General features: G+C 44.4%; 1 protein-coding gene across 17 annotated transcripts in view; it reads left to right on the top strand.

Moving 5' to 3' along the window:
* Positions 1-12,642, top strand: part of nfixb (nuclear factor I/Xb) — a 135,682-nt gene that overhangs the window by 103,697 nt on the left and 19,343 nt on the right. For 8 of the 17 annotated variants that reach the window (XM_040037332.1, XM_040037330.1, XM_040037334.1 and 5 more), the window contains 6 exons: positions 2,429-2,494; positions 4,315-4,389; positions 5,321-5,441; positions 5,698-5,733; positions 6,261-6,391; positions 8,768-8,842. In XM_040037332.1, coding sequence (XP_039893266.1) covers positions 2,429-2,494; positions 4,315-4,389; positions 5,321-5,441; positions 5,698-5,733; positions 6,261-6,391; positions 8,768-8,842 — 504 coding nt within the window. The remainder of the gene's footprint in view (positions 1-2,428; positions 2,495-4,314; positions 4,390-5,320; positions 5,442-5,697; positions 5,734-6,260; positions 6,392-8,767; positions 8,843-12,642) is intronic. The other 9 variants (XM_040037333.1, XM_040037341.1, XM_040037342.1 and 6 more) reach the window with 3 other exon arrangements.

Here is a 12,642-nt window from a genome sequence, read left to right as displayed (position 1 = left end):
TTCGAGGTGCACAAACATGGTACAATATTAGAAAGAAACCCTAATAATCACATGACCCCCTATGAGCAAGCACTTGGTGACAGTGGGAAGGAAAAACTCCCTTTTGACAGGAAGAAACCTCCTGGTGCAAATGAAGCACAGTGATAGGATAACCTTGGTTCATTTGCTATCTGTTGTTAAACATTGCACAAGTTTTAAGGATAGAAAGCCACCCTTCATTTGTTGGAAACCCTCAAAATCTGTTTAAAGTTTGAGAACTTGTATTGTAGTTGTAATCACTTCATTTACATTTGAAATTCGGCGTATATGTCGCTGCGATTTAACAAGAGAAACAGGAAAGTTCTCAAAGCCGAGCCTGGAGAGTTAAACAGAAGAACTCCTGATACAGTAAAGCAGGCGTGTGACAGAGTGGCTGTGCGGCCACCGCTCTGCGTTGTGCCAAGAGATACTTAAACAAAACAACACATTGAGCGCATGCCAGGAAGCTATATTATTATCTTCATTCGAACTAATTGCCAGGCCAAACAGCGACACATATGCACACACAGGCTTCAACAACCACTCATCATTAGGGACTGTGGTGTGCCATCCACGTTGTCATGACAACAAGGCAGTGAATTTTGGCTTGGAAGCTGTCACACAGGGTAAGAGATTTTTCTGAGGCAGGCGGGTTTCAGAGGTTTTGACTGTTTGCTGAGGGTTTGTCGGGATGAGCGCTGCAGCGATGAGAAAGGCCTCAGGCTTCCTCCAAACATCGCCTCGTTTACCTTGGAGGACTCTCTTTGTGTTGCCCTTTGCACACTTCCTGTCGCTTTACGAGTGCGTCTGATATTTGTGATCAGCTGTCGAACTCTAACGGCCTATTAGCGTAGGCGACAGGATACTCACAGGATTGTAAACAAGCGTCCCTTTACTCCATCAGCGTCGCACGTCCTCCGTAGGTCTTTTTATCTTTAAGACCACTGGGGCTGTGTTTGAGAGTGAGTGTGCTTTGCAAGCATGTGTGTCTATTTCTGTGTGTGTGTGTGTGTGTGTGGGTGTGCCGTCAGCTAGCAGGAATGCATGGGTACCGCCAAAGCTAAGATGGCTGCCAAGCGCTAAGATGGCTGCCAGGATTCCACAGAGCGACAGCGCGCAAGAGAGAAAGAGACAAAACCAATGTGAGAGGAACTGAGAGAGAAAGACCTGAAGATGGACTCTTGTGCAGAATGAAGGACGAGTGTTGCGAGAAGGAAAGAAAAGAAGCTCTTCCTCGTGTTTCCCTCTTCCCAGAGCGATGAGGTGCTTTGGGTTTCTTTTTGTTTTCCTGCTTTTGGCACGCGACGGACTGGGTGAATAGTGCACCAGTTTGCTGGCACGTAACGCAACACTGCCACCCAAGATTAGGACACTGATTTGGGTTTAGAAGATGTTGAGATTGGGGGGCCTAGTAGTGGCTGCAAGGGGGCCACGTTTTGGATTGGGAGTCTTGGCCCAAGACGCCCTTAAAGGCTAAGTGCTTTGGAGTAATTGGCCTGAATGGTATATATGATACAACCATAAAACTCCACAAGGGTGCATTACACATCTGAAGAAGAATGGCAGCCAGCGAGCCAAAGAAAAGCAGCTGAAGCAGACGACTCTCTGAGCGCCTTCGTGTCCCTATAGATGGAAGCAATGCAGGAGATGCAATCCAAACAAAGTGCACATTTGACTAGTCAGCATGGGCTGTTGAGGTGACACATCTGTCACTTTACCTAACTTTTACGGTGAACGGATTTTACCTAGTGTTTGTAGCTGTGTGCACATGCAAACATTCAAGCGCCGAAAAGTTAGGTACACAAAGAGAGAAAAGATTTTTTAAGGTGATTCAACTCCAAATGATGCATTTCTAAAAGTTCTTGGGACCATTAGCACTCTGCCCAACATGAATGGTGAGTTTGAGTAATTGCAAGAAACAAAGATAGTTATACACAGCAGTACCCAGAATACAGGAACGCACACGTTCAAAACCTCGACTCAGAAGCAGAGGTTTGTTTCTTAGGACCACTTGGGCCAGTTTACACTGTATTCAGATTCTATATTTTAGAAGGTCTTTCAAAAAATGGCAAAGACGGTGCATCAATACCCAGAAATTACATGTACGCTGAGTTAATTGTTGGCATTAAAAATGTTTTGGGGGATTTGTAGCACTTTACCAAACATACACTAAGGCTGTGAGTACGATAATGACCAGATAAGAATCTACTAACGGTACTCTGAGCCTCGACCGAGTGCAAATATGTGCCTTTTTAATCTCAACATGTCTGTCCGTTGTCAGTGAAAAGAGTTTACCATATAGTTTCTCAGGAGACTCCTCTGTTCTTTACCTGCCCCCTCACCTTGGTCAGTGTCCAGACATCTGTCCACCTGACTCACCATCTTTCTTTCTTTTTCTCTCTCTCTGCAGAACAATCAGGACAATCAGACAACTCAAACCAGCAAGGAGACACAGATGTGAAGCCCCCACCAAACGGTAGGTTTACGAGTGCACGTTCCATTAATCTCACTCTACATGTGCATTTATTAAAAAAACATACCTGTGCCTGCACGCAGTCACACCTATACAGTCATGCATGCACATGTATGTGCATTAGCCCTACATGCGGGCCTCTGTGCCTGTGCAAGTGTGTCCCAGCAGAGTTGGATCTAAGTTTATTATGGTAAGGCGAGCTGATGGTGCTGTAGCGTGGGGGCTGTGCTGGGTTTGTGGCGGGCCGCTCATAAATCACACTGACGTTATTGGAAGATGGGAACCACATGGCCGCTGCCGAAGCTGAGCGCTGACCTCATGCGCTCTCCCCGCTGTGGTTAACCCCGGGCAGGGATGGAGTGAAGGAGCGAGAGGAGAAGAAATAAGGGGGGCTGAAAAGAACTGAACGAAAGAATGAGAGGCGAAGGGAGAAGGCGTGGGGGGGAGTGATGGACAGACAGAGGGAAGGGGGAGAGAAGGGTGTGGATTTAAAATGGATTCGGCCCCGGAGCCATAAAGCGATCCGCTTTACACACAGCGTAAAACGACATGGACAACATAGTATCGCATACTTAAACTTTACTTGGGGAACAAAAGTTCAGAATGCAGCACATTTAATTTGTTTGTACCATTTTCACCTGTGACGGTGTTTCATGTGTAGACGATTCACTTACCTCGCTGTTTACATTCAGTTTAAATAAAATAAGAATCAAAGATCAGGTGAGTTCACTAAGCTTCATAAAAGCCTTTTTTAAAGCCTTTTATGAAGCTCCTTATGTGAAAACAAGGTTCTTACCTGTTGTCAGCTGATACCAGAACATTATCAGTCATCAGGTTTCTAGACACCTGACAAATATCAGTCCAGTTTATTATGTTAGCTGCAAATTTATCTGCACGTTCTGCTGTCTGGCTCGTTGCTAGCTTAAAGGGATTTTGCATCTTACAGTATTTTGTTTCTTTTGTTTGATTTTCTCTTTTTAGGCCTTTGTACTCAAAATCAAGAGTTGTAGTAAGGCTAAAATGTTAGATTTAAGATTTAGGCCAAGGGTCAGCATATTGGTCAATCGTCAGGCAGCAAGCATCGAGGGTTTGTTGTAGCTCATTTGAAGTCGAGTATTGTTCATACGTGTTATTGTCGATAAAAGCGACACGGTGCTGGAAACTAACACAGCTGAAAAAGAAAAAGGCAGACCAGCAGTCAGATGATCGTAACGTTGAAACTAAGAACTGTTAAGAAAATGTTCCACTGACAAAACCCATCACAGGTTACAGCGCAGTGTAGTCGACTGAGAAGAAATGATGACTGTAGTTGTGAAACTTCAACACAAGTTATGATCAAGGTTTTGGTTACAGTCTCAACAGGCTGAAAGGACAGATGTGCGAGGACGTGTGTATATCAGTGTTCCAGTACCTCTTATTAAACATGTGCACTTTATTATGCATGCGCATGATATATACATGAAGATCGCAATGCGCAGCGCATCATCCATTACATAGCTGTCTGTGTGGAGATTACAGCCGCTTGTTGGATCTGATTGGTTGTGTATGTTGGACTGTCAACAGTCAAGAAAGTGAACACGTCCAAACCAAAGGCCTGTTGTACCTTATAGAAAACACATGGGCCCAGTGGATGACACCAGCAGTGTGTCAGGCCTTTCCACACGTGTTTTTCAGCCTCTTTCTGAGTGTGTGTGTGTGTGTGTGTGTGTGTGTGTGTGTGTGTGTGTGTGTGTGTGTGTGTGTGTGTGTGTGTGTGTGTGTGTGCGTGCGTGCGTGTGCATTCAGAGTGTAACTCACAAATGTCTCTTTCTCCCTTTAACCAGGCAACTTGAGTTTCCAGGACTGCTTTGTTACTTCGGGTGTGTGGAACGTAGCCGAGCTGGTCCGTGTGTCGCAGAGTGAGTCAACCACTGTCACCTCTCATTCTTAGTATATAGTTACTTATGTTATTATAAGTATATTACTATATAACCTATTATAACTAGTAGTTTTGAGTAGCTGGATTAATTTGCATAATTATATCACTCGTACATTAACCTGCTAAGATCCGAACGTGCATTTTGAATTCCTCTTTGCTATTTGGCTCGATAGTGTTTGTTCGAACACTAAAAGTCACATTTGAGTAATGATGTGCAAAACTGAACACAGCAGCATTTTCCTGAGTACACAAACAAAATGAGAAACAACAAATTTTGAAAGAGCAAAATTTAGTATTGCGGTCTAGACCAGCCGCCCCCAGCCCCCGGGCCACGGACCAGGACCAGGACCAGTCCGTGGGTCGTTTGGTGCCGGCCCCGAGAGTTGAGGCTCGAGTGTGAAATTTATGGTCTTCAGGGTTTTATCGTTATTTTGTTATCATGTTTATCATTAACTCAGTGTCCTGTGTGTTATGAATAAATCTTTTTTTTGTGGTAGCCCTACTGGTTTGTTTTGTTGCATTTATCTGCGACACCTTAAAGGTCAGACATAAACCGGTCTGTGGTTGGGGAAACTTAAAGGCTGGGGACCGCTGGTCCAGACAACCCAAAATGTGATGTTCCCATATGTGGACACCAGGTCCTACGAGGTTGAATAGAAGTTTAGCAAAGTCCTGTAAACATAATCGTGTCAGTGTCTCCAAAAATGGACTAGTAAGGCTATAAAGACTTTGAAATGAGTACATTTGTAGTGCTACTGAAACGTCAGAGTTATCAGGAATCATCTTCTGCGAAGCTTAAAGAAAGAACTGTTTCTGCAGTCGACGGCTCTCTCACACTTTCAGCTTTTAATTCTAGTTTTTTTCTATGATGTGTCTCTTTTCTCTCGTTTTCTCTGTGTGCATCCCCTCAGCCCCTGTGGCTACAGCGACAGGCCCCAACTTCTCTCTGGCTGACCTGGACAGCCCCGGCTATTACAACATCAACCAGGTGACCCTGGGGCGGCGCTCGATCACCTCCACCCCCTCCACCAGGTACACACAAAGCACTCGAAACGCTCCTTCTAAATCTAATTCTGCCACTTGCTATTCTTCATTCTCCAACCTCTGTACTGTGTTTCCTAATGCTTAGCCTGCTCTGCTTTTTGATCGTGATCTTTCTCTCTCCTTCCTCGTCACTAACCCTCCTCGTCCCCACTCATATTTCCCACCGATCTGTCTGTCACCCGTTCCTTGTTTGTGTCTGTTTCCCTCTCCTCTGCCGTCCTCTCCCGCTCATCTTACGCTGCAGGACTGAAATGGAGCTTTATGCAAGTCTCCCACGGAGGTAGTTACACTCATTACAGAATATCTCCCTTGATACTAATGTAGCACAGACCCCTGCATCACACAAAAGCCACACGCATGCTGTCCCACGTATACGCACACGCTGTACGTTCACAGCCCCCTTTATTTTATTGGTCACAGATGTATGCGTTTGTAGGAATGTGCAAACACACACAAAAATAGGCTCCGACATCACCAGGCACACTTTCTGCTTGCAGTTTCTAGCGCGAGGCTGCTTTGAGCCGGCGTGGACACAGCATGTTGTTAAAATTCTGGCCTCGTGTTTGTTTGTCTCCAATTATGCTGCTTTGTCCCTTAAGACTGTAACATAATATGAAAACAAAATGCAGATAACTGAAGAGAAAATGTGACTTTGTTTCATTTCCCTTGATTTAAGATGATATGACATTTATCAGTGTCCCCTTTACTAATTAGTTGTGCCTATTTATTTTAGTGGGAAACCCTGGCCTGCTTCAGATTGCTCTCATAATGAATCCCTTTTACTAATCTCTCTCCTTCCTCTCCCAGCTCCAACAAGCGCAAGTCCATTGACGACAGTGAGATGGAGAGCCCAGTGGATGATGTCTTCTACTCGGGCCGTTCCCCAGCGGCTGGCAGCAGCTCTCAGTCCAGCGGCTGGCCTAATGATGTGGATGCAGGTAGTCCCGCTGCAACTGCTGCATCAGATTTTGCACGCAATCCAGAAACTGTGCTGAGGTCCACATCAATTCAGAGGCAAACTTTAAACACTGGCTTCACCTTGAATCGTAAAGCCTTAAAAAAACAATTTGACATTTGGGGAAATACGTTTAGCTTCTGTAGTTTGATACTATTGTAATGTCTGTAGAGTAAACAAGAAGCAAGCACCAGCTGGTCAGCTTAGCGTAACTTTAAAAAGAGGGAAACAAGCAGTCTGGTTTCAGCAAAAGGTTTCACTGCTAGCTGAGGTCATCAAAATTAGCATTATTATCTGATGTTATCTAGGCCTTGGTGCAGCGCCCAGTTCGTTCACATTATGAGGCAAGCCGCCTTTCTCCTGATTTATAAACAGAAGGTTTGGGCACTGACTTCGTTATTTGAGACAGCCATGTTTAATATGATCGTCTCCTCCTGTAACAGTGTATATGTGACAAAGCCCAAACTAGCCCCTCCACTTCCTGCTGTGTTTTGCTCATACTTACTGTGCAGCTATTAGAATGGTAACGCTCTAAATAACTCTCAGCAACGAGGCAAAAAGATGTATTTCCCACAAATGTCCCACAAATATTAAATTCCTGACTTGACATGGACCAGAAGCTAAAGCTAATTATGTTTCACCATCATACCCGCTTGCATCTATTTTGACTCTTCAATACTCGCCCCCCCCCTCATCATCCCCACTTGCACCATCTTTCATTTTCAACTTCTAATCCTCTTATATGCCATACCTAAATGGACCCCCCACCAAAGCATCATTTCTCACATACAGCAGGGACTTAAAGAGCCAGTAAAAAACACATTTTCTCAGTTACTCTAAACAGTTTGTAGAGATTCGGGGGAATTTGCAGAAATTTCAAGGTCTTTTATTTCCATCGCTGGAAATTCTGCCATCATCTAATGCTTAATGCATTTGAAAATTGTGTTTGGAAATGGGAAAAATGTCTTCCCAGTACCAGCTCTTCAAAACAAACAAGGTTTATGTACATCACACCACTGTTGTGATGGGATACAGAAAGAAAGCTGATCCTGAAGCTATTGGATAAAAGACAGAAAAAAACTTTTTGTTCTGGCTGAACTGCCCCTTCAATCAGACCACAAACTGAGGATAGCCTGCTGTCTAGTGTTTGTTGTCTGACTTGTGAGAATAGCTGCAGAGATGGACACATTTAGTTTTTACAGCATTAGAGCTAACATCTATTAAGCTCACCTCCAGGACTGAGTGCACGTGTGTGCGAGTGTCGTGCATTAGACTGCGAAACACAAACATCATCTGCTAAATGTTTAGCAACTTTGTTTTATCAAGTGGGTGTAACCGAGTCCTTTACAAATGTAACTTAAAGTAAACCCACTGTAATGACTGTAATGTTTCATGTGGTGTTCCTAAGGAGTACTTTGAGATTTTGGGAAATACAGCAATTTACATTATTGCACAGCAAAGAGGAAGCTGTGCTAGCAGCCAGTTAGCTAATGCAGTGCAGAGACTAATTGGTCATGTGACTGATGGGCTACTGTCACGTGACACCATTGTGTTTTTTGCTTCAGTTTATCTCGAGGTTATTAAATGAGAATAAGTGTTTGTTTGTTTAACCTTTAACCGTTCTTTGTTTTGTGATAGGCTAACTGGCTTGTAAAGGGCCATAAGGGCAAATTGCCCTTCTCTCTGTTTTTGTTTCTTTATATTCATTTGTGAATCTCAGAGCTGTTGGTTGACTGGAGCCCAGCTAGCTGTTCTTTTATCTATTTATTTTTTACTGAGACAACATTAAGCTAACCAGGAGCTGGCTGCTTCAATGCTGACTTGTAATACAGACATCAGAAGGCCACCAGTTTTATCATCCATCAGTATTTTGCTTATTTCCCAAAATGTTGAATTTTTAATTTTTGAGTATTGTCCAGATACCTAAAAGTTATACCAAAATCCTGAGCTGCACTACTCCAACCACCCATTCACATGCTGAAGTCATAGCCACTCACTCTTTGGGTAACCGCACTGTTAACCATCATGATGGTGATCACGTCAAATGTATTTTCAATAGACTTAACATATATCTCTTGGGTGTCGTATTTGGCTTTGGGGATTTTGTTAAATTGCTAAATTTTCATGTATTCTCCGTCCCTCCCACTCACATGCTGCCATTTTAATACTGCCAACAGTAATGATGTAACTATTTTATAGACACTTGCTGCACTCTATAACATTAAAATCCCCTATTGCCTATTATTTAACCAGCCCTGTTTCTCTCTCTCTCATTCTTTCCATCTCTTTCGATGTCTCTTTTTCTCTCCTCCCCTCTTCCATTGTTAACTCTTCCCTTCTCCCCTGTTTGGCCTTTCAGTGCAGCACCATTTGGCCAGTGTGCAGGAGAGGAAGATTAAGCATGAGAGCGATGGAGTGCAGTTTCCTTACCATGGTTAGAACAACATTAAACATTATACTGTGTTCATGTATACATGCTCTACCTCCGCTCACACCACCCTCAGCTTGTGTACATCTCTTTCTGTCCTTTCTTCAAATCTGTGAGCTCTCAGAGCGAATCTGGGTTATTTTTCATTTGTCCCTCTCTTCTCTTCTCTTCATCCCTCTGTTTGTGTCCTGTTCTCTGGCTATGCTGCTGCTGGGTGGGGTTGTGTTTCTACCAGATGTCTGCTGTTGTCCATTGTGGGTTCACCAAAGCCTTTTGGTAGCCCAGTAGCTCCATAACATCTTCCGCCTGTCTGCCTTAAAGATGTAAATCTGTGAAAGAAATGTGATGTCTAGCAGGATAAAGACGTCTCTGTGGCATTGAGAACATGTCTGAATGCTCTTATACTGATGTAAACCCTAGTCTACATATGCAATTAGGTGCATTATCATATCTGAAAAACCACAGACTGCAAACAGAGTTTGCGAGGTGGTATGAGTTTGTCAGCGGCGTTCAGCTGAGTGCCTTGGGTGTTGTAATTTTGTTGTTGAGCCCGGAGAGAGAAAGCGAGCGCTGAAAGACACAAAGAAGGAGGAGCGGGGTGTGTGAATGGGGGTTTGCTGCTTCGTCCTGCCGGTTGTTTAGACAGAGCTGTTGAGTGGCGTCCCACCTGCTGTAGGCCTGACTCAACCATCTCTGAAAGACAGCGCAGGAAAAACAACATACGACCCAAACAAACAAGACTAAAGGCACTCAGGTGTGTCATCAATGCACAAGGCGCCTTCTGTCTGCGAGACATGCTTACTCACTAACGCGCACGTTTACAAATGACATGCAGACACATGCGTACGCGCACAGAAAACTAAATTTAAGCGCCTTCTCTGATTTACATTCACACACACATAAGCACGCTCCCCAATCTGGAGAGGAGCAGCGTTCCGGTCCAGATGGCGCCTCCATGTGTCTACAGCGAAGGGAGCTACTGGGTTACAGCAGACATCTGTTCTGGTGATGGTGGTGGTGGTGTTGGGAGTGAGAGATGTGGAGAGGAGAAGAGGGGCGGAGGACAGGGGGAGGGGGGTGGGGGGAAGGAAAGGGGAGAGTCTCCGCCTCTGCGTGCTCAGAAGGTGATTCTCTACCTGAATGAAAAGCTCTGAGGCATAGCAGGTGATCATGTAATTCATCATTAAGTCCGCTGTCTCCCGCTCAGCTCTGCTCCGCTCTCTCCTTCTGCCTGCTTGCTGCTGCTGCTCAGTGGTGGGAAAGCCCACTATCAGCCTTTCAGTAAGGGAAGGAGGGGGTGGGTTTCCCGTGTATTTGTGATTTTGACAGAGATTACAAGCTAATTATCTGGGCATTAAATCGTCATGTGTGTGGCTGTCTTGCGGAGGTGTCCTTGCGCTGCCCCGTTTACGAGCGCTAATGTTGCGCGTGGCAGCGAGTATAATGAGGTGCTTTGCTCTGCTGATGTACACTGTTGTTCCTCGCTTACCTGAACGAGGAGTGCACGAGATCTGTCGTCTCTCTGTTGTGCGCGCGCACATGCTAGTGGACCAGTTCTGTGACAGTTAGGGGGTTTGTGTGGTCGCCAGCTTGTTAGCATGGCAAGACTACAGGGTCATGGGAGCAATTGGCTGCCAGTCTGTTAGCGCAGCGTGCCAGGAGCAGGACACAGAAATAACGTAGAACAAACAACTGTGTATGTGTGCGTGCGTGCATATGTGCAGACACACACGCGCTCTCTCACGCACAGATTAAGAGAGAGATCAGAGTAACTTCTGTTAGCTTTATCAGACAAAGCTTTCATTGGGCATCTGGGCCTCATTTGCTGCTCCTCACTGAGAAGCCGCATAGATAGATATTTCAGCAAGATAGCGACTAATTAGGGAATATCACAGAGACTAAAAACAATATGTATAATTTAAGGCTGTTTGTGCATAATAAGCTGGTTATAATTAAAGTTGGGATGTGGCAGCACAGAGTCTTGCCTATACGTCCAACAGAGGAACCGCAGCTAAACAGGCTTTGCTGCAGGGACGCATTGAATACACAGCATGTTTACATTCAGTCTCTGTGGCTTTAACGCCATTTAAATTATGTCTTTTCATGTGTGTGTGTGGGTGGGGGGGAGTTGAAGAACTCAGAAGTTACAAATTCATTTTATAAAATTAGCTAAACCAATGCAGAACCAGAGAAATGAACATTTTCTAAGACTTCCAGCCAAAGACTAGAGCTGATCTACAGAGAGCCATCCCTGTTTAACCCGTTCAGCTGAACATGGCTGCAGATAACCTGTGAAGAGACAGAGCCCTGCTAAAACTATTATTTATACTTGCATCTACACAAAAATGCCCACAAGTATCAGATATTAGTCAAAATTAGGCATATCATGTCCTTTTATTTCCATTACGTTGAAACCAGTCGTGAAATGCCTCGATGGGAGACGTTTTCAAAGGATAATAAAAATGAAAATTGCATCAAAACAGAAACGCTGCTGTTTGTGGTGGTCAGCTGCTTTCAGGTTGCTGCTGCAAGAAATCCTGCGCAGCTGCTCATTTGATGTGTGAAATAAAAAAGACACATGCTCACGGTGCTACGACAGTGACATCCCTGATACTCCCACAAATAGTATTTTATTACAATTTAAACCCTCAAATAAAAAAAATCTGAAAATGGAGCCGTATCTGTGGTCTCGACTCCTTCAAAGATACTCCAGAGCCTGATTGATTCTGCACGTCTCTTGAGCACCGCTCATCATTGGGTACATCCTTACGTACTACTCCTTGAGGTTTGCCACAAAACTAAAACCATCTGCCTAACATGCCAAACAGCTCTGACCTGTTGGGGTATGGACAGGGGACCTCATCGGGTGCTGCGATGCTCTGTCATATTACAATTTTAAGACTTTGGAGGCTTGAAAATTTGAGCTCTTATGTTTCTTGAGCCATTCGTGAGGAGTTTGGCAGACATGCTGCCTGCCAGCAGGGAGTACAGTAGTCATCACGAGGGAGAGGGTGGGCTTGGTCTGGATCAACGTCGTGGTGGGTAATGCATGTCGAAGTAACAGCCACATGGATGACATCATCCAAAATTTCCAGCATAATATTACATTTTAATGGCATTATAAATGTTACTCACTTCACTTGCCAGTGATTTGAAAGTTCTGGCTGATTGCTGAATATTCCACAGTCTGTTAACAGTAGATTGCAGCTTTACTGTACTAGCTGTAAATTGGTTGTAATATGCCCCCAAGAAAGCATCACCAGATGGATGATATTTGTCTCGTAAATCTATCGGTGAATAAAGTGCATCTCACCCTCCTCGCCGTGTCCGCTCCTCCCACCTACTCGTGAAGTCACGTGTCGTGCCTATCTGAACATAAGTGCCAGCGCCCACCTTTTTCTGTGCTTATAGGTGCCCACACAAGCACAGCTGCACCCGTGGTGCCTGTGAGCATTGTGGCTAAATAGTGATAAAACATTTCCCAGTTTAGCATTTAAGAAAAAGCTGTTTAGAAATCTGCTGTGTTAGACTTTATAAGCTCAGCTCATAAAATCTATTTCCACATCTCTCGGGCCGTGTTGAAATTATCCACGTCTTTATTCGAGTGTGTTTGTTTTATATGTGTGAATATTGTGTCGTTTAGTAGTTTACGGGCGTCCTTCTCGCCAAGGTTGTTTATCGCTCTATTCTTTCAACCAAATGTGAAGCAAAACACGAGCTCCGCATGTTCCAGAGAAAAGTAATGAGGTCTGTGTGTCCATGCTGATGTACTTTTCTGTACTTTAACTTCCTCATTATTCTCTGTT

The sequence above is a fragment of the Simochromis diagramma genome, unplaced genomic scaffold (genome assembly GCF_900408965.1).
Source record: "Simochromis diagramma unplaced genomic scaffold, fSimDia1.1 OVJJ01000516.1, whole genome shotgun sequence".
NCBI lineage: Eukaryota > Metazoa > Chordata > Actinopteri > Cichliformes > Cichlidae > Simochromis > Simochromis diagramma.
This window is presented reverse-complemented; position numbering and strand designations above follow the sequence as displayed.